A 27,760-nucleotide genomic window follows, 5' to 3' on the forward strand; every position below is an offset into this window, starting at 1 on the left:
AGTGGATAACATTATTGGGTATCATTTTACAATAACACCTTATAATAAAGCACTTATAATGGATTATAAATAGTTTACCTATCATTTATTAATCATTACTCCCACATTTGTACATGTTAATAAGCTACTTATTCACGCATTTATAAACACTTAATTTTCATAATGATTCGTAAGATGTTTAATATAGGTCCTTATAAAAACATTTACTAATCATTAGTTAAGTATTTTTTTGCATAACCTAAAGTGAGGGCTATTTATACTTTACAAACGTTTCGAATGACCAGTGTAATTGCGTGCAAAAAGACATGCCATTTGTGGACATTCCTGCAGTAGGCTACCTGACGCTCCTTAATGTATGTCTCAGAATAGCCTAGAACATATCAACGGTAAAAGAATAAGGAGTGTGATGCTCCTTGACGTGGGAGGGGCTAGTGAAACACAGACACACAGAGATCTCTCATCCAATCCATTTCCTTCACCAGGGTGGTCCATAATTAACTTCTGCTTGGTTGGCACTTTCAACCAGATATAAGGAGGCTGAGGCCCCAGCATCCATAAGTCAGATACCTTCTTCTTCTGTGGTAAGACTCTCTCTCTACCTCCTAAGATTTGTTTATTTGTCTCATCTTTGCGCTCAGCGTCTGAGGTAGTAGCTAACTGCACTGCCTGAATTGAGTTTTACATAAAGAAATGTTTTGCCTGTCTCTTGTAATATTGACAAAATGCAATGAAGTGGCATTGATTTAAAATGTAAAAAAATATTTGGTTTACTTAAAATCTGGCACTTTAATTCACAGTCAAAAGTGGTGCTTCTGCACTTGTTTGTAAATTGAGGGGGGTGGTCTCGAATGTAACTGGGTTTTCAGAGGTATTTATTTAAATTCTTGACAGAATGTCTAGTAACGTAAAAAAAAAAAAAAAGTTACCAGTTGAACCTGTAGTTGCAATGGACATGGCTGTAATGATTTGGGTTGAATGATTCCATTCAAAATGTTTTCTAGACCTTCGGGGGCTAAATGATAAGACTTCAGAATTCACAACACCCTAATGTTTCACAGGCTCATCCAAGAAGTACAACTTCATCTGTAGGAGGGGAAAACGAAGGTGAGACATTGTTTAAGTCTTCATATAAAAATTATGAAAATATACTGTGAGGGATATCGCTCATCTAACTCTGTTGACTGTGGAGGAAGCACCACAGAGTCATTCTAGTTTCTTGTTTCATCTCTTTCCTAGTAATCCGTCACCATGAGTACGGACGCGGAGATGCAAATCTACGGCAAGGCTGCTTTGTACCTTCGTAAGCCTGAGAGGGAGAGGATGGAGGCACAAGCCGCACCTTTTGATTCAAAGAATGCCTGCTATGTGACAGATGTCAAGGAGCTGTACCTAAAGGGTTTGGTCACTGCCAGGGCCGATGGCAAGTGTACTGTGACAGTCACGAAACCTGATGGGACTAAGGAGGTAAGTCTGATCTGAAAAGTATTCAAGTTCAAGTTTGTGCCATTACTCTATTTCTTGAAAAAAAAAAAAAGATAAAAATGATTAAAAAAACAAACGATATGAAAATCAGTAACAAAAGACAGATTAGTATTGTTTTTGTATAAACAGAATATAACCTTCAAGCACACCATTTTTCTTACTGCTATTTGGCATGAATTATTGATATTGATTAGTCAAGAATAACCATGTATGTGTCAATGGGTGATAACAGAGTAGTTGGATTAAATGTCAGTTACATTTTTTTGAACTAATTAATGAGCAAAACGCATTCAGTCATGTCCAGTTTGATCTGTGTGTAATGTAGATTTCTGACTGTTTCAGGAAGGAAAAGAGTTCAAAGAAGCAGACATCTATCAGATGAACCCCCCTAAGTACGACAAGATTGAGGACATGGCCATGATGACCTACCTGAATGAAGCCTCTGTGTTGTATAACCTCAAAGAGCGTTATGCAGCATGGATGATCTATGTAAGAAACCTGCATAAACATACACACACACATACATCAACATAAGAAATACACACATACAGTACTACACATATATCAACATAACAAATACACACCTCCAGTACTACACATACATCAACATAAGAAATACACACATACAGTACTAAACATACAGTGAGCTCCAAAAGTATTGGGACAGTGACACATTTTGGGGATTTGAAATGATACAATGACTATGACATTAAAGTGCAGACTCCGCTTTAATTTGTATGTATTGGTATTTTCATGAATATCGGGTGAATCGTTTGGAAATTACAGCACTTTATGTACATAGTCCCCCCATTTTAGTGGACCAAAAGTATCGGGACACGTATGTATATTAAAGTAGTAAAAAGTGAAGTATTTGGTCCCATATTCTTAGCGTGTTATGATTAAATCAACGTTGTTGTTGGATGCATTTGCTGTTTGTTTTGGTTATGTTTCAGAGTATTTTGTGGCCCAAGAAAATGAATGGTAAATAATGTATTGTATCATTTTGGAGTCACCTACTGTAAATAAGATTTGAATATGTTTCTAAATACTTCTACATTAACGTGGCTCCTACTATAATTACGGATAATCTTGAATAAATCGTGAATAATGATGAGTGAGAAAGTTACAGACGCACAAATATCACCCCCCCCCCCCAAAAAAAAATGATAACCTCGCCTGTTACTGTAATGGTGAGAGGTTAGCATGTCTTGGGGGTATGCTAACCTCCCCTGTTATTGTAATGGTGAGGGGTTAGCATGTCTTGGGGGTATGCTAACCTCCCCTGTTATTGTAATGGTGAGGGGTTAGCATGTCTTGGGGGTATGCTAACCTCCCCTGTTATTGTAATGGTGAGGGGTTAGCATGTCTTGGGGGTATGCTAACCTCCCCTGTTATTGTAATGGGGGTATGATAAATTGACAGTCTGCTCTTTAATCTCATTGTCATTGTATCATTTCAAATCCAAAGTGCTGGAGAACAAAGGACAAAACAACAAAATATTTGTCACTGTCCCAATACTTTTGGAACTGTAAATTAAATGGTAGAATACATGCCAATACAGTAGACCAACATAAGTATACCAAAGTACACCCACATCCTCACATAAATCCAGGTAAAAGTCATTCTGATTTACTAATCCCCGAATTCAAATGAATCCCTTTCATCCAGACCTACTCTGGGCTCTTCTGTGCCACGGTGAACCCCTACAAGTGGCTCCCTGTGTACGACGAAGAGGTTGTCAACGCCTACAGAGGGAAGAAGAGGATGGAGGCTCCACCCCATATCTTCTCCGTCTCTGACAACGCCTTTCAGTTCATGATGATTGGTAAGAGCTCTCATGGATGGATGGGTGGATGGATGGATGGATGAATAGACGGATGGATGGACAGATGGAATCTACTGTTTTCTCATGCATGTTAGTTTGCTGGGAATTTCATTAGTCTCTAATTGTAAAATGTCCAAAAATGAAATTCATGATGATGCTATGAATTAGAGGTCGACCGATTATGATTTTTCAACAATGATACAGATACCGATTATTGGAGGACCAAAAAAAAGCAGATGCCGATTAATCAGCCGATTTTTATTTATTTATTTGTAATAATGACAATTACAACAATACTGAATGAACACTTTTATTTTAACTTAATATAATACATCAATCAAATCAATTTGGCCTCAAAAAAATAATGAAACATGTTCAATTTGGTTGAAATAATGCAAAAACAAAGTGTTGGAGAAGAAAGTAAAAGTGCATTATGTGCCATGTAAAAAAGCTAACGTTTAAGTTCCTTGCTCAGAACATGAGAACATATGGAAGCTGGTGGTTCCTTTTAACATGAGTCTTTAATATTCCCAGGTAAGACGTTTTAGGTTGTAGTTATTATAGGAATTATAGGACTATTTCTCTCTATACCATTTGTACTGTATTTCATATACCTTTGACTATTGGATGTTCTTCAAGGCACTTTAGTAGTGTAACACATTAATAGTGTGCCAGTGTAACAGTCGAGCTTCCGTCCCTCTCCTCGCCCCTACCTGGACTCAAACCAGGAACACATCGAAAACAGTCCCCCTCGAAGCATCATTATCCATTGCCGCGGCCTTTGCAGAGCAAAGAGAACAACTACTTCAAGGTCTCAGAGCGAGTGCCGTCACCGATTGAAACGCTATTAGCTCGCACACCGCTAACTAACTAGCCATTTCACATCCTAATCTCGGGAGTTGATAGGCTTGAAGTCATAAACAGCTCAATTCTTGAAGCACAACGAAGAGCTGCTGGCAAAACGTACAAAAGTGCTGAGAATGCTTACGAGCCTGCTGCTGCCTACCACCGCTCAGTCAGACTGCTCTATTAAAATATCAAATCATAGACTTAATTATAACATAATAACACACAGAAATATGAGCCTTAGGTCATATAGTTAAATCCGGAAACTATCATTTCGTAAACAAAACATTTATTATTTCAGTGAAATACGTAACCGTTCCGTATTTTATCTAATGGGTGGCATCCCTAAGTGTAAATATTGCTGTTACATTGTACAACCTTCAATATTATGTCATAATTTGCACAATTCTGGCAAATGAATTATGGTCTTTGTTAGGAAGAAATGGTCTTCACACAGTTCGCAACGAGCCAGGTGGCCCAAACTACTGATTGCACGGAACGCAAGTGACACAATTTCACTAGTTAAAAGAAAGTAATGTTAGCAGGAAATATTAACTAAATATACAGGTTTAAAAATATATACTTCTGTATTGATTTTAAAGAAAGGCATTGATGTTTATGGTTAGGGACACATTGGTGCAATGACAGTGCATTTCGCGAACGTGCTTGTTAAATCATCACCTGTTTTCGAGAAGTAGGCTGTGATTCGATGAGAAATCAACAAGCACCCCATTGATTATATGCAACGCAGGTCACGCTAGATAAACTAGTAATATCATCAACCATGTGTAGTTTACTAGTGATTATGTTAAGGTTGATTGTTTTTTATAAGATAAGTTTTATGCTAGCTAGCAACTTACCTTGGCTTCTTGCTGCACTCGCGTAACAGGTAGTCAGCCTGCCACGCAGGCTCCTCGTGGAGTGTAATGTAAGGCAGGTGGTTAGAGCGTTGGACTAGTAGCCGGAAGGTTGCAAGATCAAATCCCCGAGCTGACAAGGTAAAAATCTGTCGTTCTGCCCCTGAACAAGGCAGTTAACCCACTGTTCCTAGGCCGACATTGAAAATAGGAATTTGTTCTTAACTGACTTGCCTTGTTAAATAAAGGTAAACAAAATAAATAATGATAAATAAATAAAAAGCGGCCACAATCGGTGTCCAAAAATGCCAATTACCAATTGATTTGAAAACTTTAAATCGGCCCTAATTATTAATCGGCCATTCCGATTAATCGGTCGACCTCTACTATGAATGCAATAATGTACCCATAATGTTGCAGGAGTATGATAAGCAAAATGTTTTTTTTGGTTACAGATAAGGAGAACCAGTCTGTCCTGATTACGTAAGTTTTTATAAAATACATGACATTAAGAATGACCCCTGGATATGGCTATGTGCAATAATACATCAATGAGTGGGAATATTTGTTAATTATTTACTTCTGTTAGAAAACAGGTCAACAGTGTATATTTTAATGCTATTTCTTAGTGAAAGCCAATCTGACGCAATCTGTGACTAAAGCCCCTCTTTCTCTGTCATATTAACCAGTGGAGAATCCGGTGCAGGAAAGACTGTCAACACCAAGCGTGTCATCCAGTACTTCGCCACCATTGCGGTATCTGGTGCCAAGAAGGAAGTAGATCCCAGCAAAATGCAGGTAGGTGGTGCCTTTTTAACACATTTCAGTTTGGTGGGCTGTGTAAACGTTTTTCTCCAGCGGTGAATCTTGTTTCAAGAAAGGGTTTACCAGTTTCTAAGCAACTTGTGTGTTTTTCTCAATCAGGGGTCTCTTGAGGATCAGATCATTGCAGCTAACCCTCTGCTGGAGTCTTACGGTAATGCCAAGACAGTGAGGAACGACAACTCGTCTCGCTTTGTAAGTTTGAAGGACATACTGTGGAAGTGACATTATATTTGGAAAAAAAAAACATTTCAGTAGTTCCTTATAGTTATAACAGTCCAACAAACTAACATGTCAAGGGGTTCTATCAAATACCTATTTCTAACCCCCATGCTCTACTACAGGGTAAATTCATCAGGATTCACTTCCAAGCAGGCAAACTGGCTAAAGCTGATATTGAGACCTGTGAGTTGGATTTGATTGTTTCTCAATGCTTTCTTTAATTCAAACAGAATATTTTTGGGAGATCATGTCATTGTATGTAATGTTCTCATGTTCTCTCTCTCTCTCTCTGTCTCTCAGACCTGCTGGAGAAGTCCAGAGTGTCCTTCCAGCTGCCCGATGAGAGAGGCTACCACATCTTCTACCAGATGATGACAGGCCACAAACCTGAGCTAGTTGGTAAGGAAAAGTAGAGGTTAGGGGGAAACTATCCCCATCTGGGAAATTTTCTCCAGCATCACCCCAACATCAACATTATGTGAAAATGGTGCATTTCTGTGTTTTGTAGTAAACAACTATAGAGGAAGTGTTTCCAATGACATCATCAACCAATTAGTAGACAACTAGTAGATTGAAATCACTTTGATGCACATCGATGATGTCATTGGAGACACTTGTTGATGTTGGGGTGGTGCTTTATTTTATGTTGAGATGATGAGGAAGGAAGAAACTGAGATGATGAATATTTTAGACATTTGTATTAAAATAATCATAGTCCATCTATTATTAATACTATTACAGTGAGAACATCCAAGATAACAAGGCATCTTAGACATGTTTCAGGTCTTTATAGATCTTTCATTGGAAAGACCTATCAAGTAATGCACTGTGATGCACTACTCTGGGAGCCTCAGTCCAGTTTTTTGATGCTATTTACTATGTACAACAAATGTCTTTGAGTCCATCTACTGAGTAAAGGAGGGAGAGATACTGTAAAGGTGGGACAGGGGAATTCTACTAGATTTAACTGAGAAGACGTTTTCCGTTGTCCACAGAAATGACGCTCATCACTACCAACCCCTACGACTATCCCATGATCAGCCAGGGTCAGATCACTGTGGCCAGCATCAACGACAAGGAAGAGCTGGATGCCACAGACGTGAGTTATACAAAGGGCTAACTAAACTCCGGTGCAGGAGTTGTGGACTTGTGCATGTCCACAAGTCATGGAACGGGTAGGAACATTGTGCAATTCCAACTTGGTGTCAGATGGGCACCTTTGTGTTAGTTGGCATGTGTCTCAAACCACTTGTCATGCCTCCACACTTCACCTTTAAGTACATGTAAGACAAGAGAGTGCCACTAAATGTCCTGTGGAACTGTGTAAAACTGCTCGTGCTGCCACATAATAGTGTTGGCCAAAAGTAATCATGTGAAACAGAGAAGCCAGTCAATTCTATCCATCGTGTTTGTTCTGGAGTGAGCGCAGAACTGTAGTGTACTGTAACAGAGCAACCTACTGTTGAGTTCATCACTGTTGTACTTCCTCTCTAATTCCAGGATGCCATTACGATCCTGGGCTTCACTAATGATGAGAAGATGGCCATCTACAAGTTGACAGGTGCTGTAATGCATCATGGCAACTTGAAATTCAAGCAGAAGCAGCGTGAGGAGCAGGCCGAGCCAGAAGGCACAGAGGGTGAGTCGCACTCATAGATATACAGTTACAGTTACACCAGCTCTGTCGGGAGGAATGGGCCAAAATTCACCCAACATATTGTGGGAAGCATTTGGAAGGCTACCCGAAACATTTGACCCAAGTTAAACAATTTAAAGGCAATGCTACCAAATACTAATTGAGTGTATGTAAACTTCTGACCCACTGGGAATGTGATGAAGGAATTAAGAGCTGAAATAAATCATTCTCTCTACTATTATTCTGACATTTCACATTCTGAAAATAAAGTGGTGATCCTAACTGACCTAAAACAGGGAATTTTTCCATGGATTAAATGTCAGGAAATGTGAAAAACTGAGTTTAAATGTATTTGGAAATAGAAACGGTAAGACAGACAGTACCACATGAAAGTCAGTTAGGAGATACATGATGGAGACTAAATTCCAACCTCCACAAATGATTTGAAGCAATGGTTGAGGATGAAATTCAAAACTTATCCCACAAAAGAGTTCGATAAACTATGTTGTCAGTGTAACATCAGAAACAGGCGATCTTGAGTGCCTGAGTCTGTTGATGTTGGTTCTCTCTCCAGTGGCTGATAAAATCGGTTACCTGCTGGGCCTGAACTCAGCGGAGTTGCTGAAATGTTTGTGCTACCCCAGAGTGAAGGTCGGCAACGAGTATGTGACCAAGGGACAGACTGTGCCTCAGGTAAGGTGGTCAAACCAGCGTCAAACACTTTCTGAGCACCGTAATTCTGTTGGGGACGAGTGCATAGCTTTTTTGTTTTACAGTACTTTTGTTTTTCCAAACGCTTATCACTTAATCACTAGACATGGTCAATATCTCCTGTATTAATTTGAGGTATTATCTTTGCAGGTTTATAATGCAGTCATGGCTCTGGCCAAGTCCATCTATGAGAGGATGTTCTTGTGGATGGTCATCCGTATCAACGAGATGTTGGACACCAAGAATCCAAGGCAGTTCTATATCGGTGTGCTCGACATTGCCGGGTTTGAGATCTTTGATGTGAGTATGAGACCAGAACAAGACAATTAGTTGTGATTGAGAGGGATTACAGCCGTGTACAATGAAATGATCCCTTTTGAAATTCCTTCAACAGTACAACAGTATGGAGCAACTGTGCATCAACTTCACCAATGAGAAACTGCAACAGTTTTTCAACCACACAATGTTCGTCCTGGAGCAAGAGGAGTACAAGAAGGAGGGAATTGTCTGGGCCTTCATTGACTTCGGCATGGACTTGGCTGCCTGCATTGAGCTTATTGAGAAGGTAAACTGTCTGTGAGGATTATACTGGACCACAACAGCAAAGCTCATAGCGAGTGATGTGTGATATATTATCACAGAGGTACAATGTATCTGACGGTTGAGAACTCAATATGCCTCCATACATGTGACCCTAAAGGAATAGAATCCTATAATAGCATGTTTACTAAAGGAATACATGTTTCTTAAATCTGTTTTCTTAAAGCCATTGGGCATCTTCTCCATCCTTGAAGAGGAGTGCATGTTCCCCAAGGCTTCAGACACTACCTTCAAGAACAAGTTGAACGACCAGCATCTTGGCAAAACCAAGGCATATGAGAAGCCCAAACCTGCCAAAGGCAAGGCAGAGGCCCACTTCTCTCTGGTACACTACGCCGGCACTGTGGACTACAACATCACTGGCTGGCTGGAGAAGAACAAGGACCCCCTGAACGAATCAGTTCTTCTGATGTACGGGAAGGCCTCAGTCAAACTGTTGGCTGCCCTGTACCCTGCTGCCCCACCTGAGGGTAAGACTAGCATCACGTCAAAAGATTTAACTAAGCACCAGTTAAAACTCAGACCCACATTTTCCTGAAAGGAATATTTCAGGATTTTGGCAATGATACCCTTTATATACTTCCCCAAAGTCAGATGAACTTGTGGATACCATTTCTATGTCTCTGTGTCCAGTAAGAAGGACGTTAGTTATGTTTATTATCTATCCTGCTGCCTAGCCACTTTACCATAACTATAGACCCAGGCGGTATTAGATAGAACACCCTACCCGCCTGTGGGGAAAACAACATATGGTTACCTAGGTTACCACATTGGCTCAGAGTAAATACTTGGCCTTTTTCAAACAAAATTTACTTTTTGTCTGCTTGTTTTAGTCAATTACAAAACGACATTTATGCAAAGTACAACATGTGTAAAGATTTATTTTCAACATTGCCTACTCCAGAGTATTCTCACTACTTAAAATAATATAATATTGTAGGGCTTCCCTCATGCCTCTTTTCATGACGTTGCTAGCAGCCACATGAGTGAGTGGATGCTAGTTAGCTATCAACCTAGACCAACAATACAAACATACTATACAGCCTCTGTTAGTGAGTGGAAGCTAGTTAGCTATCAACCTAGACCAACAATACAAACAGACTATACAGCCTCTGGTAGTGAGTGGAAGCTAGTTAGCTATCAACCTAGACCAACAATACAAACAGACTATACAGCCTCTGGTAGTGAGTGGATGCTAGTTAGCTATCAACCTAGACCAACAATACAAACAGACTATACAGCCTCTGGTAGTGAGTGGATGCTAGTTAGCTATCAACCTAGACCAACAATACAAACAGACTATACAGCCTCTGGTAGTGAGTAGAAGTACAAAACAGACTTTACTAAACTAGTGAAATGTCTTATGGGTGATGAAATGTTTTCCACACATAAATGCTGTGTGTAGCCTAGTCCACACATTTCCGTACAGCCAGAAACCACAAGGCTCTTCTTGCAGGATCTATTTCCCTGTGGGAGCACTGTGAACCATCCGGGTCTGGATTTCTGACCTGGTTACAACACGGGAAGCTTTTCGGGATGTTTTGTTATTTCTGTATAACAAAAGATTTTACACCGGGGATCAATGGGATTTTTATTTTTCTCCACAATTTGTGGGTGTGGTCGAGGGGGAATTCAGTATTATTACGTTTATATTGACTGACTATATGTGCATATCTACCTCAATGACCTTGTACCCCTGCACGTGGACTCAGTACTGGTAGCCCGTGTATATAGCTAAGTTATTGTTACTCATTGTGTATTGTGTATTACTCAAGTTATTGTTACTCATTGTGTTACTCACGCTATTTTTTCTATATTTTTCTCTCTGCATTGTTGGGAAGGGTTCACTGTTGGTCTACAACTGTAGTTTAAGAAGCATGTGACAAATACAATTTGATTTGACTTTGAATGTATCACTATTTCTCAGGGTTATTCAGATAAGAGTGTTTATCAAGTTTATAGTTATCTTTTACTTTCCCCTCATTTGAACAGATACAACCAAGAAAGGAGGCAAGAAGAAGGGTGGCTCCATGCAGACTGTGTCGTCCCAGTTCAGGGTGAGCTTCTGAAATGTGTCTATTCAGTCCTTCAAAAGGAGCCTTGACGATGATCAATTATTTCTGAGAAAATGGTTTGTAACCCTCTTACAGGAGAACTTGGGCAAGCTGATGACCAACTTGAGAAGCACTCATCCTCACTTTGTTCGCTGCCTGATCCCCAACGAGTCAAAGACTCCAGGTGTATATTGAGTTAAATAGGACATCTTATCAGTACAGTATCACTACCCTTAACCATCTGAATCTTGAAGCTGTTTATGAATATTAAAAGAGACTTGGTTTGTGTTTCCAGGTCTGATGGAGAACTTCCTGGTTATCCACCAGCTCAGGTGTAATGGTGTTCTGGAGGGTATCAGGATCTGCAGAAAGGGCTTCCCCAGCAGAATCATCTATGCTGACTTCAAGCAGAGGTACATGCATATAAACACTAATGTACACACAGAATTTCTGCTCCAAGGGTTTCCCGGCATCAGAATAGGCTCAGGGATTGACATAACTTTTAAGCAACTTATCCGCACCCGGAGGACACTTCAATCTAATTCTTCTGAGTAGTCTAAATGCTTGATATGGGGATCTTTTTTAATTCTCCATTCTGACAACTTAAATCTATAATCTGCTTGTCCCCCAAAAAATGTACTTGCCCCGGACAAGTGCCCTGAGGCTTACCTTTTACGTCATTTAACCAAGCTATTGCAACTTGGCATATGTTAAAAATGTCTCCTCATTCAGGTATAAAGTACTGAATGCCAGTGTCATCCCCGAGGGCCAGTTCATGGACAACAAGAAGGCTTCTGAGAAGCTACTTGGGTCCATTGATATAAATCACGAGGATTATAAATTTGGACACACCAAGGTCAGTCAAATACAACCCAGCCATGGCTGACAACAAAACACAACTACAAAAATGTAAACCACAATGTAACTAATGGAGTATAAAGGTGGAAAAACATTGTACTGTTTTTGTTTTGTTTTTCAAAGTCAAACATTACTAATAATATAGAAGATAAACTCAATCAGTCTACTGGTGTTGTTCCCCTCTTTTGATTCAACCCTTTCTATGTGTTACCACTGTGTTTCCATTGACCATGTTAACCTGTGTCAGGTGTTCTTCAAAGCCGGTCTACTGGGTGTCCTGGAGGAGATGAGAGATGAGAAGCTAGCAGCTCTGGTCGGCATGGTCCAGGCTCTCAGCCGTGGATTCCTCATGAGGAAAGAGTTCACCAAGATGATGGAGAGGAGGTGAGGAAGAGTAGACATCTTGGCAAAGCTTTCTGTGAACCACCTGTATGTAATTCATCATGACTATATACTGTATATGATGTGAGTTGATCATAATGAGAAAGTAAGTTTGGAAAGCTGTTCAGTTTTCCTTTAAATTTGTGCCTCATGAACTTAGCATAACCTGTCAGTCCTTGCATCAAGAACGCTGTCTATGAATTTACGAAGGGGGTTGGGCAATTCCATGGAAACGGAAACTCCCGACTTTTCACTTTAAAATGTATGCCAAACAAAAAACCTTCTCAAAATTTAACAAGCCATACAAATCTAAGCGCAATGATGTCACAATGCTTTCAAGAATGTAAATACAGCAAATACAAAATGTAGAATGTGCTGGAAAAACTGTGCCTTTGCAAATTTTGTTAATAGAATTATGGTAAAATCTCCTTTCGATTGATTCTGTTAACTAACTTTGTATTTGCACAGTTCTTCCTGTGAAAGTGTTTTTGTAAAATGTGTCCTTGTGCATAGAGTTGTATGGTTTGTTCAACTTTGAAATCAATGGTTTTTGTTTAGTAAATATTTTAAAGTGAAAAAACCTTTCATTATCATGCCTGGTTACAACTGTATACAAAAAGTGGGACAGGGCTCCAAATTGTTATTCTTTGACTCCCAGAATGTAGGTTTATTAAGCATGTCACTCAACATGCCACTCTATCCTTTCTGTCGACCAGAGAGGCCATCTTCTCCATCCAGTACAACATCCGCTCATTCATGAATGTGAAAACTTGGCCATGGATGAAGTTGTACTTCAAGATCAAGCCCCTGCTGAAGAGTGCTGAGACTGAGAAGGAGCTGGCCAACATGAAGGAGAACTATGAGAAGATGAAGACAGACCTGGCCAAGGCTCTGGCCAAGAAGAAGGAGTTGGAGGAGAAGATGGTGTCCCTGTTGCAAGAGAAAAACGACCTGGCACTCCAAGTCACATCTGTGAGTGAGCAACAACCCTCAAAGGGAACATTTACAAAACACACACACTGTGAAAGAAGTATGTGGCTAACTCACACATTTTAATAGCCTATGAATATATTTAATCCATTTATATTGATGTGCTCTGATCTATAACTAAATTATGTCTAAATTTTAATATTTTAATATTTTAATAATAGGCCTCTGATTTTTTCTCCTGTTCTGAAACCAGGAATCAGAGAATCTGAACGATGCTGAGGAAAGGTGCGAGGGGCTCATCAAGAGCAAGATCCAGCTGGAGGCCAAACTCAAAGAGACAACTGAGAGGCTGGAGGATGAGGAGGAGATGAATGCTGAGTTGACTGCCAAGAAGAGGAAGCTCGAGGACGAGTGCTCTGAGCTGAAGAAGGACATTGATGACCTGGAGCTCACCCTAGCCAAAGTGGAAAAGGAGAAGCACGCCACTGAAAACAAGGTCTCGTGTTTTTACCAGGGACAGTCTAACCACCCAACAATAATCAACTGAAAACATAGCTTAACAGAAATGGAATTCAAGTCGTATTGTGGGTGCAGGAAAAATGAAAAATAGTTGATTTTCAGTTGCGGAGTACTCCCCACACTCATTGCACGTTCCCCCCTCGTTTATGAATTCCATTCAGTACACCGGCATGGTGTACACCGGTTGAATATATAAGTACAGTACTTGTTGACATTTCTAATCTGAATTAAACTAATGCAGGTAATTAACAAAATAAAACACTTGAGTGAATGAGGGATACAAAAGTATATTGAAAGCAGGTGCTTCAACGCGGTTGGTTCATGAAAGAAAATGAAACAATTAACATTCCATCATGCTTAGTGTCATGTATAAACATGCCCAGGAGTCAATTATTTTGTCTACCACGGTTAGAGGAGATCTCAGTGACTTTGAAAGAGGAGTACAGGGGTTTTAAAGGGTGTGTGTATGTGTTTGAATCTCAGTGCCCAGATCTCAACCGGATCGAACACTTCTAGGAGATTCTGGTGTGGTGCCTGAGACATTTTCCACAACCATCAACAAAACACCAAATTGGGACATTTCTTGTGGAAGAATGTTGTTACATCCCTCCAATAGAGTTATAGACACTTGTAGAATCTGTCAAAGAGCATTGAAGCTGATTTGGCAGCTCGTGTTGGTGTTTTATTTTTTGGGCAGTTACCTGAACATCAAACCACTGTAAATGTCCCCTTCATGGTGAAGACACCAAAGACAAATTTTGTTGTGGCGGTTTTCAGGTTAAAAACCTGACAGAGGAGATGGCGTCTATGGATGAGAGTGTTGCCAAGCTGACCAAGGAGAAGAAAGCCCTCCAAGAGGCCCACCAGCAGACACTGGACGACCTGCAGTCAGAGGAGGACAAAGTCAACACTCTGACCAAGGCCAAGACCAAGCTGGAACAGCAAGTGGACGACGTGAGAGGAGTTTGACATTTTGGCCATGATAGTATGTGAGATGATATTATCTTCAGTTGTTAAGATTTGAACATTGTGGTTATATCTTATAGCTTGAGGGTTCTCTGGAGCAAGAGAAGAAGCTCCGTATGGACCTTGAGAGAGCCAAGAGAAAGCTGGAGGGAGATCTGAAACTGGCCCAGGAGTCCATAATGGACCTGGAGAATGACAAGCAGCAAGCCGATGAGAAAATCAAGAAGTAAACATACAGTACTACCTGCCATATTGATCAAAACAACAGTTGTTCTTGACTAATTCTTGTAATTATAAATTACCATTTGCATGTGATTCTTGAAAGAAAACTGAATGGTATGATACTCTCTCTTTACATTATCAAACCAAAACAATGCAATCTACGTGTTCGTGTTTCTTAGAAAGGAGTTTGAGACCAGCCAGCTCCTCAGCAAGGTTGAGGATGAACAGTCTCTGGGAGCTCAGTTGCAGAAGAAGATCAAGGAACTCCAGGTACAGTACATGATCTCAGCTCCAGTACAGGAAAGCCAACACCTGAATAATTTCCTTCATTTCCTGAAAACAATTAATTTGGTAGCATACATTTTTCCTGGTGCTTCTTACTGTTGCTTCTTACCATTGTAAAGATGGTGCTTATTACCGTTGTGGTTTTGGTTCCTGCATGGGAAAGTTTCTACTGAATATATTAGCGGAACTGGCTTTGTGTGAACACATTCAATTGTTTCAACTGCATTGTAGTGTTCATTCCTCCTGCTCCTGCCCCCTGTTCTAGGCCCGTATTGAGGAGCTGGAGGAGGAAATTGAGGCTGAGCGTGCTGCCAGGGCTAAGGTTGAGAAGCAGAGGGCCGATCTCTCCAGGGAACTTGAGGAGATCAGCGAGAGGCTGGAGGAGGCCGGTGGCGCCACTGCTGCTCAGATTGAGATGAACAAAAAGCGTGAGGCTGAGTTCCAGAAGCTGCGTCGTGATCTTGAAGAGTCCACTTTGCAGCATGAGGCCACAGCCGCCGCTCTGCGCAAGAAGCAGGCCGACAGTGTGGCTGAGCTCGGGGAGCAGATCGACAACCTGCAACGCGTCAAGCAGAAGCTAGAGAAGGAGAAGAGCGAGTACAAGATGGAGATTGATGACCTCTCCAGCAACATGGAGGCCGTCGCCAAGGCTAAGGTGAGTAGTGATATTTTGATCAAGCAGCGTTGAGGACGGTCAAAATACATTACCATTCAAGAGAACTGCAGCTGACAGGAGTCCCATATATAAAGTAATGATGGAACATATTTCACTAACAGGGCAATCTGGAGAAGATGTGCCGTACTCTTGAGGACCAGCTGAGTGAGCTCAAGACTAAGAATGATGAGAATTCTCGCCAGATCAACGACATCAGTGGACAGAGGGCCAGACTCCTGACAGAAAATGGTACCATCATCAACAATGAACAACAAGCAAATGGTTTCCTTCAGTAAAACACAAGAACATGTATTGGGGGCAATATCCTGATAGTCCAGTCCACAATAGTTTCTAGTGTACTATTCACGACATAACATTGCCCTACGATACCTAAAAATACATTTTCAATCTTAGGAGGTCAGAGACCCCATTAACAAGGTATCCCTCTATCCCTGCAGGTGAGTTTGGACGCCAGCTGGAGGAGAAGGAAGCCCTGGTGTCTCAGCTGACCAGAGGAAAACAGGCCTTCATCCAACAGGTTGAGGAGCTGAAGAGGCAGATTGAGGAGGAGGTCAAGGTAAGGGACATAAATGGACACTACCGATCACAGAGTTAACAGCCATATCTTCATATAGATGGTGCCTACGCCACCCTCAGAGACTTCTACTGTCATTTGCTGTACTATCTCTCTAATATCTCTTTGTCGTTCTCTTTCACAGGCTAAAAACGCCCTGGCCCACGGTGTCCAGTCTGCCCGCCATGACTGTGACCTCCTGAGAGAGCAGTTTGAGGAGGAGCAGGAGGCCAAGGCAGAGCTGCAGCGCGGCATGTCCAAGGCCAACAGTGAGGTGGCTCAGTGGAGGACTAAGTATGAAACTGATGCCATCCAGCGCACAGAGGAGCTGGAGGAGGCCAAGTGAGTCACATGCAACAGCAACAACTCAACTATAGGGTGTGGATGGTGAGGGTCCATATGTAACATTCCTACACCTTCTGTCGTCAAACAGGAAGAAGCTGGCCCAGCGTCTGCAGGACGCTGAGGAGACCATTGAGGCGACCAACTCCAAGTGCGCCTCCCTGGAGAAGACCAAGCAGAGGCTGCAGGGAGAGGTGGAGGACCTCATGATTGACGTTGAGAGAGCCAACGCAATGGCCGCCAACCTAGACAAGAAGCAGCGGAACTTTGACAAGGTGCAAATAAATAAACCTCACGCTAGGTTCTGCTATATGATTAATTGTAGTGTAATTGTAGCATATTTCTGATTCAAAACTCTTCATCAATCCCTTCTAATGAAAATCCCATGGATTTCCATAGGTCCTGGCAGAGTGGAAGCAGAAATATGAGGAGAGCCAGGCTGAGCTGGAAGGAGCTCAGAAGGAGGCTCGCTCTATGAGCACTGAACTCTTCAAGATGAAGAACTCCTACGAGGAGGCTCTGGATCATCTGGAGACTCTGAAGAGAGAGAACAAGAACCTGCAACGTGAGCATTTGACAGCAGTTTTACTTGGCTCATGTTTGACTGGGGTATTGAAGATGGAGAAAACTGTAACCATTAACATTTTGATAACACCATTTTAGAACGGTATAAAATATCATTTTTTGAACTTGTAATCGGTATTCCTTTGAAAAACCCAAGGAAGCAGGAGCAATTAGATTTGCAAGACCATATGAACTACTGAGTAAAAAATGAATAAATCATTATGATTCAATGTCAACTTGAGTGCATTGGAGATATCCACTGAAAATCTCTACCAAGTCTAAACTGCTCTTGTGCTTGTGTGTGCAGAGGAGATCTCTGATCTGACTGAGCAGATCGGAGAGACTGGCAAGAGCATCCATGAGTTGGAGAAGGCCAAGAAGACCGTGGAGACAGAGAAGTCTGAGATCCAGACCGCTCTGGAGGAGGCGGAGGTACAAACTGCAGCTGTTTGATGGGAAAAGCAGTGTAACAATAGCCAATGCCAGCTACAGTTCAATGCTCCCTGTATTTTTGTTTATTGTAGTTATATATATTTAATTCCTTGTGTATACACATCCAAATCTATTGAACACAATTTACCCGACTGCTTCTCCTTGTCCAGGGAACACTGGAGCACGAAGAATCCAAGATTCTGCGTGTGCAGCTGGAGCTGAACCAGATCAAGGGTGAGGTGGACAGGAAGCTGGCTGAGAAGGACGAGGAGATGGAGCAGATCAAGAGGAGCAGCCAGAGGATGGTTGACTCCATGCAGAGCACCCTGGACTCTGAGGTCAGGAGCAGGAATGACGCCCTGAGGGTGAAGAAGAAGATGGAGGGAGACCTGAACGAGATGGAGATCCAGTTGAGCCACTCCAACAGGCAGGCCGCTGAGGCCCAGAAACAGCTGAGGAACGTCCAGGGACTGCTCAAGGTAAAGGGACCGGGATATCAGGCTCAAACATCTGAACATGGGGTGGGATTTGTTTGTGAATCTGTAGAAAAGAATAGAACAGAGGAATTTAATAGTGTTGACTAATATACTGTAGAAAGGTAGGGATATAGGGGAAATTCTTACCAATGAACAGTTCTATCACCAATCCTATCGCCTCTACTTCCACAAGTCCTAATGAACCTATGTCATTTTGAACCCCAGGATGCCCAATTGCACCTTGATGACGCTGTCCGTGCCTCAGAGGACATGAAGGAACAGGTAGCCATGGTGGAGCGCAGGAACGGTCTGATGGTGGCTGAAATTGAGGAGCTGAGAGTTGCTCTGGAGCAGACTGAGAGAGGCCGCAAAGTGGCTGAAACTGAGCTGGTAGATGCCAGCGAGCGCGTTGGACTGCTGCACTCCCAGGTACAGCTCTAAGCCATTTCTCAATAAACTCAACCAATCATACCTTTCCTGCCTTGTAAGTTCTCTTGAGATTCAAACAAATGGTCTTGTTTCATCTTCCAGAACACCAGCCTTCTGAACACCAAGAAGAAGCTGGAGACTGACCTGGTGCAGGTGCAGGGAGAGGTTGAGGACATTGTCCAGGAGGCTAGAAATGCAGAGGAGAAGGCCAAGAAGGCCATCACTGACGTGAGTCTTTATGATCTATTGAATTACATCCACATGATTTGTCACCAAGGGCCAATGGTAGCTGAGCTGATTTACAACAACAAAGATCTCAGAGGGACGTTATGATTGGTGCCAATTGGTGCATAAATTAAACAAACTACCATTCCAGGCGGCCATGATGGCTGAGGAGCTGAAGAAGGAGCAGGACACCAGCTCTCACCTGGAGAGGATGAAGAAGAACCTGGAGATCACAGTCAAGGACCTGCAGCACCGACTGGATGAGGCTGAGAATCTGGCCATGAAGGGAGGCAAGAAGCAGCTCCAGAAACTGGAGTCCAGGGTGAGTTAACAGCAGGGTGGATTAGGTTGAATTATGTCTTGCATAGCCATACTTCGAAATCACATCGTCATCACACCTCCTTTGGAGGTCTGGATAATTTTGTATTAGCCGAAACGCCTAGAATGGTCCGCTGGAAGCTCCATTTTTATTGGATGTTACATTTCCAGAACCCCCCCCCCCAAATGAAGGCATTACAACTCATTTGAACACTCTCTGCCCAAGCCAGTCATTTGATTGTTTCGGCGTGTTGTGAGGCGTCAATGATTTACACCAGATTTACACCCCTTTTTTTATAGCAAATTCATGCCATTTTCATCAGGCTTCCGATTTGGGAAGTCTGATTCTCAATGAGGCTAGGGTGGACTGATTGCTGGAAATGTATTTGATTATATACAGTGCATCCGGGAAAGTTTTTCAGAACCCTTTACTTCAACATGTTGTTACGTTACAGCCTTATTCCAAAAGGGATTCAATCTTTTTTTTCATCATCAATCTACACACGATACCCCATAATGACAAAGAAAAAACAGGTTTTCAGAAATGTTTGCTAATTTATTATAAATAAAAAACGTTTAAATATCACATTTACATAATTATTCAGACCCTTTACTCAGTACTTTGTTGAAGCACCTTTGGCAGCGATTACAGCATTGAGTTGTCTTGGGTATGACGCTACAATCTTGGCACATATGTATTTGGTCGAGTTTCTCCAATTCTTCTCTGCAGATCCTCTTAGGTTGGATGGGGAGCATCGCTGCACAGCTATTTTCAGGTCTCTCCAGAGATGTTCGATTGGGTTCAAGTCCGTGCTCTGGCTGGGCCACTCAAGGACATTCAGAGACTTGTCCCGAAGCCACTCCTGCATTGTCTTGGTTGTGTGCTTAGGGTTGTTGTCCTTTTGGAAATCCTGAGTGCTCTGGAGAAGGTTTTCATCAAGGATCTCTCTGTACTTTGCTCCCTTCATCTTTCCCTGACTAGTCTCCCTGCAGCTGAAAAACCTCTCCACATCATGATGCATCCACCACCATGCTTCACCGTAGGGATGGTGCCAGGTTTCCTCCAGATGTTACGCTTGGCATTCAGGCCAAAGAGTTCAATCTTGGTTTCTTCAGACCAGAGAATCTCATGGCACTGCCAACTTTGGGACCTTATATAGACAGGTGTATGACTTTCCAAATCATGTCCAATCAATTGATTTTACCACAGGTGGATTCCAATCAAGATGTAGAAACATCTCAAGGATGATCCATGGAAAGAGGATAAAACTTAGCTCAATTTCGAGTCTCATAGCAAAGGGTCTGAATACTTATGTAAATAAGGTATTTGTGTTTAGTTTTATAATACATTTGCGAACATAAAAAAAAAATGTTTTTGCTTTGTCATTATGGGGTATTGTAATGTCATTATGGGGTATTGTGATGTCATTATGGGGTATTGTGATGTCATCTTGGGGTATTGTGATGTCATTATGGGGTATTGTGATGTCAGATTGATGAGGAGAAAATAAGGCTGTAATGTAACTAAATGTGGAAAAGGGGAAAGGGTCTGAATACTTTCTGAATGCACTGTAACAATACGTAATTGCGTAATGACTTTTTCTGTCAATAACCAAACTACATAATGAAAAGCTGTTATCAATACAGACCCCCTCAATGAAAATTGTAAAAGTGCGTAGGAACAGACAACAATTTTGCCTCCTTGACTGAGTAGAAGAATATACATCTGTTTAACAAAGATTTGTTACGTCTGATTTCACCCCCTCAAACAAATGCCTACGTTCATTTATTTCACAAAGGTGCGTGAGCTTGAGACTGAGGTGGAGGCCGAGCAGAGAAGAGGTGCAGACGCAGTCAAGGGAGTCCGCAAGTATGAGCGCAGAGTCAAGGAGCTCACTTACCAGGTAAGAGAAAGCACCTTCTTCAAACACTTCCCACTGGGCACACTGGTTAAATCAACATCGTTTCCACGTCATTTCAATGAAAATACATTGAACCAATGTGAAATAGATGTTGAATTTATGCCTTTGCCCAGTGGGTAGACACAAACACAGACATGTTTGTGTATAAAACTACTGGGCTTTGATTCTTTGATCTTCTCCCACAGACTGAGGAGGACAAGAAGAACGTTGTCAGACTTCAGGACCTGGTAGATAAGCTGCAGATGAAAGTGAAGGCCTACAAGAGACAGGCTGAGGAAGCGGTGAGCACCCTTCATTAGTCAAATACTCTGAAAGCATATTTCTTCCCTAGGAGACATTACAACATTTTAGTTTACACTTTTCAAATGCCTCGCAAAGAAGGGCACTGACTGGCAAAATGAAGAAAGCTGACGCTGAGTATCCTTTTGAGCATGGTGAAGTTTTTAATAAGGCTTTCAATGTTGTATCAATATACCCAGTCACTACAAAGATACAGACATTCTTCCTAACAGAGTAGCCGGGGAGGAAGGAAACCGATCAGTCATTTTATCCTGAGGGCATTCAAAAATGATGAACAAAACAAATCAAAACGTTACCAGTTCAACTGAAAAAAAAACATACTCCATATGGTTTTGCATTTTTTTAAACCATTTTAAAACCACTTTGTAACACAAAATGTGAAGAGGGGTGAAGAGGGGACTAGTAACCGGAAGGTTGCAAGTTCAAACCCCCGAGCTGACGAGGTACAAATCTGTTGTTCTGTCCCTGAACGGGCAGTTAACCCACTGTTCCCAGGCCGTCATTAAATATAACAATTTGTTCTTAACTGACTTGTCTAGTTAAAAAGGTAAAATAAAAAATCTAAAAAATATATACAGTGCAATCCTAAATCTGTCAATAAAAATAAAATTAAAATACCTTAAAAAAAATCATATTAATTTGCTACCTGAAGCTTCAAACTTTGAATGCTGATGTTGTGCTCTCCCTCTCTGTTCCTCACACAGGAGGAACAAGCCAACGGCCACATGTCTAAGTTCCGGAAGGTTCAGCATGAACTGGAGGAGGCTGAGGAGCGTGCTGACATCGCTGAGACTCAAGTCAACAAGCTCAGAGCCAAGACCCGCGACACTGGAAAGGTACAGAGCTGCCACTAATTCTACATCTGACTCATTCTCAGATATGACCACATCAACACCACCTCTGATTCAGTCTTCACAGAAGTCAATAAATCCTCTTACACTCAATGAAACATATTTAAGATACACTATATACACAAAAGTATGTGGACACGCCTTCAAAATAGTGGATTTGGTTATTCAGCCACACCAGTTGCTGCCAGGTGTATAGAATCCGTGCACAAAGCCATGCAATCTCCATAGACAAACATTGGCAAAACTGAGGAGCTCAGTGACTTTCAACATGGCACCGTCATAGGATGCCACTTTTCCAACAAGTCATTTCTAAAATGTCTGCCCTGCTAGAGCTGCCCGGTCAACTGTAAGTGCTGTTATTGTGAAGTGGAAACGTCTAAGAGCAACAACGGCTCAGCCGCGAAGTGGTAGGCCACAAGCTCACACGTAGCGTGTAAAAAATATTCTGTCTTCGGGTTGCAACACTCACTACCAAGTTCCAAACTGCCTCTGGAAGAAATGTCAGAACAAGAACTGTTCGTCGTGAGCTTCATGAAATGGAGTGTCCACATACTTTTGAATACATAGAGTATATATTGCATGTTCATTGTTAATACTGATCCATTATTTTCTTTCTTCTCACAGGGAAAAGAAATTGCTGAATAAACAAGACCTTATATAATTTTCCTGTGTTCCATAAAATGTGATTTTCATGGTGAAAATGATTGTTGATTAAAAACATGTAGGCCTACATACCCCTTGTGACGGTGGACTTATTACTCAGCAAACAGTTTGTTCATACCATAAAAATACTGTACTTTAATTAAAGGAGCAATCTGGTATTCCAACAACAACAAAGCGGGCACCCCAACAAAGGGGTCATTTTTTTGGGGGGGGGGGTTAAACAGCTGTGGGATGAAGCTGGAGAAATGCAACCACTTTCAAATTCATAGACAGCTATGGATTCAAGGACTTACGATCCATAAATCTAAATTATTGTTGTTTGACAGTGAGAGTAATTTGCCTATTCCTATCTGCTATAGCCTACTTCAATAAATAAGTTAAATACAGAAGGCAAGAGGAATGTGGACCAGACTGAGCTGGAGAATTCCACCAAAGCAGAGCTAAATGTCCAGTTAGTAACCCATGGTTTCTCTCTCTGTCGGATGCATGGGCCTTAGACTATATTTTTCATAACGGACACTCCTTAACTATCTTGTGCCTATATTCCCTTCTCTCTCTATTCGATCGGCTATGAATATAACTTTGAGCTATAGGCTACACTTTTTAAAATCGATTTTATGAATAGCTTTCTCCCGATCAAACAATGAATTCCATCTTAAGAAATTATTTGAAAAGCCAAAACATTTATGAGGTAGCCATGAGAGAGAACAAACAATCTCAATAACCTGTAGAAAAATCGAATGACAAGTTGAATCAAGTTTAAGCTTATTAAGAAATAAATTATCCATGCGGGCTGGGAAAATCCCTCCATGCAAAGCTGAAAACCCAAATAGCCAATAATCCGTGCTCCTACTAGGCCAATCATAAAAGCTTTAAGAAAAGTTAAAGGAGTTATATGTCATATTTTTGCATTGTAATTTCAGAAATGTTCCTTAATATATCTACAGTAATAGTGGAATGATAGATTCACAATATTTGTTTCCACACAAAATTGCATTCTAATGGTGCAGTCTTCTTATTGGTCAACAAAATACTTCTTAAATTGACTGGGGTGAGCAAAGGGTAAGCATCAAACATGTAAAAACCGCTCTGCCCCAGTTCATTTGAAAACAAGAGAATTTCTGTCCCCAGTCAATTTGACAACAGATTTGCTGGCCCCAGTCAATTTGACAACAGATTTGCTGGCCCCAGTTCATTTGACAACAACAGATTTGCTGGTCCCAGTCAATTTGACAACAGATTTGCTGGCCCCAGTCAATTTGACAACAACAGATTTTCTGGCCCCAGTCAATTTGAAAACAAGAGAATTTCTGGTCCCAGTCAATTTGACAACAACAGATTTGCTGGTCCCAGTCAATTTGACAACAACAGATTTGCTGGCCCCACTCAATTTGACAACAAAAGATTTGCTGGTCCCAGTCAATTTGACAACAACAGATTTGCTGGTCCCAGTCAATTTGACAACAACAGATTTTCTGGCCCCAGTCAATTTGAAAACAAGAGAATTTCTGGTCCCAGTCAATTTGACAACAACAGATTTGCTGGTCCCAGTCAATTTGACAACAGATTTGCTGGTCCCAGTCAATTTGACAACAGATTTGCTGGTCCCAGTCAATTTGACAACAGATTTGCTGGTCCCAGTCAATCTGACAACAGATTTGCTGGTCCCAGTCAATTTGACAACAACAGATTTGCTGGTCCCAGTCAATTTGACAACAACAGATTTGCTGGTCCCAGTCAATTTGACAACAACAGATTTGCTGGTCCCAGTCAATTTGACAACAGATTTGCTGGTCCCAGTCAATTTGACAACAGATTTGCTGGTCCCAGTCAATTTGACAACAGATTTGCTGGTCCCAGTCAATTTGACAACAGATTTGCTGGTCCCAGTCAATTTGACAACAGATTTGCTGGTCCCAGTCAATTTGACAACAACAGATTTGCTGGTCCCAGTCAATTTGACAACAACAGATTTGCTGGTCCCAGTCAATTTGACAACAACAGATTTGCTGGTCCCAGTCAATTTGACAACAGATTTGCTGGTCCCAGTCAATTTGACAACAGATTTGCTGGTCCCAGTCAATTTGACAACAGATTTGCTGGTCCCAGTCAATTTGACAACAGATTTGCTGGTCCCAGTCAATTTGACAACAGATTTGCTGGTCCCAGTCAATTTGACAACAGATTTGCTGGTCCCAGTCAATTTGACAACAACAGATTTGCTGGTCCCAGTCAATTTGACAACAACAGATTTGCTGGTCCCAGTCAATTTGACAACAACAGATTTGCTGGTCCCAGTCAATTTGACAACAGATTTGCTGGTCCCAGTCAATTTGACAACAGATTTGCTGGTCCCAGTCAATTTGACAACAGATTTGCTGGTCCCAGTCAATTTGACAACAGATTTGCTGGTCCCAGTCAATTTGACAACAGATTTGCTGGCCCCAGTTCATTTGACAACAACAGATTTGCTGGTCCCAGTCAATTTGACAACAGATTTGCTGGTCCCAGTCAATTTGACAACAAGACGTGGTCTGTTGTTGAATTGTTCCATGTACTACCTTTGAAGTTAAAGTGAACCTTTAAAGTTATGAACAGTAGCTTACTTCCCAAATGTTCTAGCATAAGAAGGTGCTATCCTAAAGTGCTATTATCCATTTCTGAGGACGGTAGACTGCTTCTATCCAGCCCATGTTGTATAACCTAAAAGCCCATTTTTGCTTGATCAGAAAATGGGGTTGGAGGCTCTTATATGGATGGTGTGATGCAATTGCAGAGCCTCCGGATGTATGCAGAGGTCAAAATGTGCTCCTTGCGACTCCCAAATGTTTTAACAATGCAGAAGGGCTCTGTAAAGCTCCGCATTGACGTGATTGGTTGACGGTAGCTGGGACGACAGGTCCTGTATAAACACAAACACACTTCTTTGACAACTTCCTTCACAATAGCTCTGCGCTGCTCCGCGAAGCACAATAAGTATGAATGTCCTGACTTCTGCAGAGGCCGTATCATCATAAATGCTGCACGGGCCCAATGCAGACGTCAGATTGACCACTCAGCGGTCCTTTTATTCACTGCTGTCAGACCGTCTCTCATCACTGTCACTGATCCATCGTGTGTACGCCACACAGGCATTGGGAGAATCTCAATGGCATACTTCTCGCGTCCCTCTCACTTCGGCTTCCTTCTCAAAACCCATTGGAGGAGGTCAGAGTAGAGGGACCGCTGGCTTTCTCATCCAATGGATTTTGAGAAGGAGGCCGAAATGAGAGGGCGCGAGTAGAAGGCAATTGAGATTCTCCCAGACACACACACACACACACACACACACACACACACACACACACACACACACACACACACACACACACACACACACAACCCTGTTCCATAAAGCCCCTGCACCAGAAAGGAGTACTAGAAAATATTTGCCTGAACCTAGCCTCTGCCCAGGCTTTTAACAACATCACATTTCGTCATGATTCGTCCAGCTGTAGCATTCTAGTTCGCTGTTTTTATTTATTAATATTGGCCAATAGGGGGCGATACCATCATATCATAATGTTTAATTGGTACATAATCATGATAGGACAACGGTTGACATCGCCCTAACCCATATATGAAATAACTTTACATAAATAGGAAATTAATCTCTGAATGATATTCACTAAATAACAGAAACACTGCCAAATACAACAAAATGTAGTATTTCAATCTCATCCATGAACACACTAAGAACATTCACATAATGTTCCAGTCTAGTATAGAAAGCCCCTTCATTTCATGACGACAGGATCAGCACGACACCAGTTCAAAAGGTTTATAATAGAACCATGACAGTGATTTACAGTAAAACCAGCACAACTACATTCTGCATCTCCCTTTAAAACACGAGATAACATATTCTCCCTTTTATACAATTATACAGTCTGATACATTGACTGCAATATGTATTACAATATAGTTGTTTGAATATGGACAGCATACCCGAGATTCACTGGCGGCACCCCTCTAAAACTAGCTAGCAGTCCCTCTTGATAGCTAGATATTTTAGCTCCAGAGCTTATTAGCTTCATTGCATTCTGGTCAAATGTATTCATTTGTTACCGATAAACATCTTAAAGAATGTCATACCGTGTTCCTTATAAATTCTCAACACTCTCGGTTTGGACAAATAAAGGAATCTTTACCTGAAACGCAGTGGGAAAAGTAAGCACATGAGAATGATTCATCTACATCAAGTGACAGTTCAAAAGTCACTTGCCTTGATCGCTAGTCCAACAAAATAGTAAGAGCGCCCTCTTGTGTCCTGACTCCTTATTGTAATTCAATCTACTGTATAACACGCCTGACCGTGAAGGAATGAATATACTCAGACCAGCAAAATAAGAAAAGGTATCACCTGAATATCATTTACTTTGAGTTATACCGCAAATAACCCACTACACATATGCATAACCATGATAGCAATTGAAAGGGAACACTTTGGAGAATGTGAGAATTCTCAGAACAAAGTTCTCAGGAAACAGACCGGATTTTTGCATTTCCCATGGCCAGATTTCATCCAAACTTTTTTATGCGAGTAAAGTACATGTCGGATAAGAAAATGTCATGTAAGGCAGGATGGAAACATGTTTTTTTTTCAAATGTAGACAAAGCTAAATATGATAGACATGGTGGGATCTTTTTGTTTCAGTAAAATTAATTATGCGAGAAATGTTGGAATCACTCGATGACATGTGGTGCGATCCTTCCGCTATGAGTCGTCGGGAAAGCGTGCAGTTTATTAGGCT

General features: G+C 41.4%; 1 protein-coding gene across 1 annotated transcript; it reads left to right on the forward strand.

Annotated features, from left to right (window-relative positions):
* Nucleotides 1-561: 561 nt before the first annotated feature.
* On the forward strand, nt 562-23,036 carry LOC139387419 (myosin heavy chain, fast skeletal muscle-like). The gene is made up of 41 exons (XM_071133572.1): nt 562-581; nt 1,059-1,104; nt 1,237-1,464; nt 1,825-1,971; nt 3,151-3,307; nt 5,466-5,493; nt 5,700-5,808; nt 5,935-6,027; nt 6,177-6,237; nt 6,355-6,453; nt 7,050-7,153; nt 7,555-7,693; nt 8,265-8,383; nt 8,552-8,701; nt 8,796-8,966; nt 9,168-9,471; nt 10,994-11,058; nt 11,152-11,239; nt 11,351-11,468; nt 11,788-11,911; nt 12,161-12,297; nt 13,011-13,266; nt 13,478-13,720; nt 14,521-14,697; nt 14,790-14,935; nt 15,111-15,201; nt 15,482-15,871; nt 15,994-16,120; nt 16,330-16,448; nt 16,591-16,787; nt 16,879-17,062; nt 17,187-17,352; nt 17,659-17,783; nt 17,954-18,262; nt 18,485-18,688; nt 18,791-18,916; nt 19,065-19,235; nt 21,031-21,135; nt 21,339-21,434; nt 22,158-22,289; nt 22,929-23,036. The coding sequence occupies exons 3-41, from the start codon at nt 1,249-1,251 to the stop codon at nt 22,947-22,949; spliced, it is 5,814 nt and encodes a 1,937-aa protein (XP_070989673.1). The 5' UTR covers nt 562-581; nt 1,059-1,104; nt 1,237-1,248; the 3' UTR covers nt 22,950-23,036.
* Nucleotides 23,037-27,760: the final 4,724 nt, after the last annotated feature.

The sequence above is a fragment of the Oncorhynchus clarkii genome, chromosome 28 (genome assembly GCF_045791955.1).
Source record: "Oncorhynchus clarkii lewisi isolate Uvic-CL-2024 chromosome 28, UVic_Ocla_1.0, whole genome shotgun sequence".
Taxonomy (NCBI): Eukaryota; Metazoa; Chordata; class Actinopteri; order Salmoniformes; family Salmonidae; genus Oncorhynchus; species Oncorhynchus clarkii.

Coding starts and splice junctions, on each gene's coding strand:
- LOC139387419 (XM_071133572.1), top strand. CDS start 1,249: ATGAGTACGGACGCGGAGATGCAAATCTACGGCAAGGCTGCTTTGTAC. Junction 13,721..14,520: donor AGCACGCCACTGAAAACAAG/GTCTCGTGTTTT, acceptor GGCGGTTTTCAG/GTTAAAAACCTGACAGAGGA. Junction 18,263..18,484: donor ACGTCCAGGGACTGCTCAAG/GTAAAGGGACCG, acceptor TTTGAACCCCAG/GATGCCCAATTGCACCTTGA.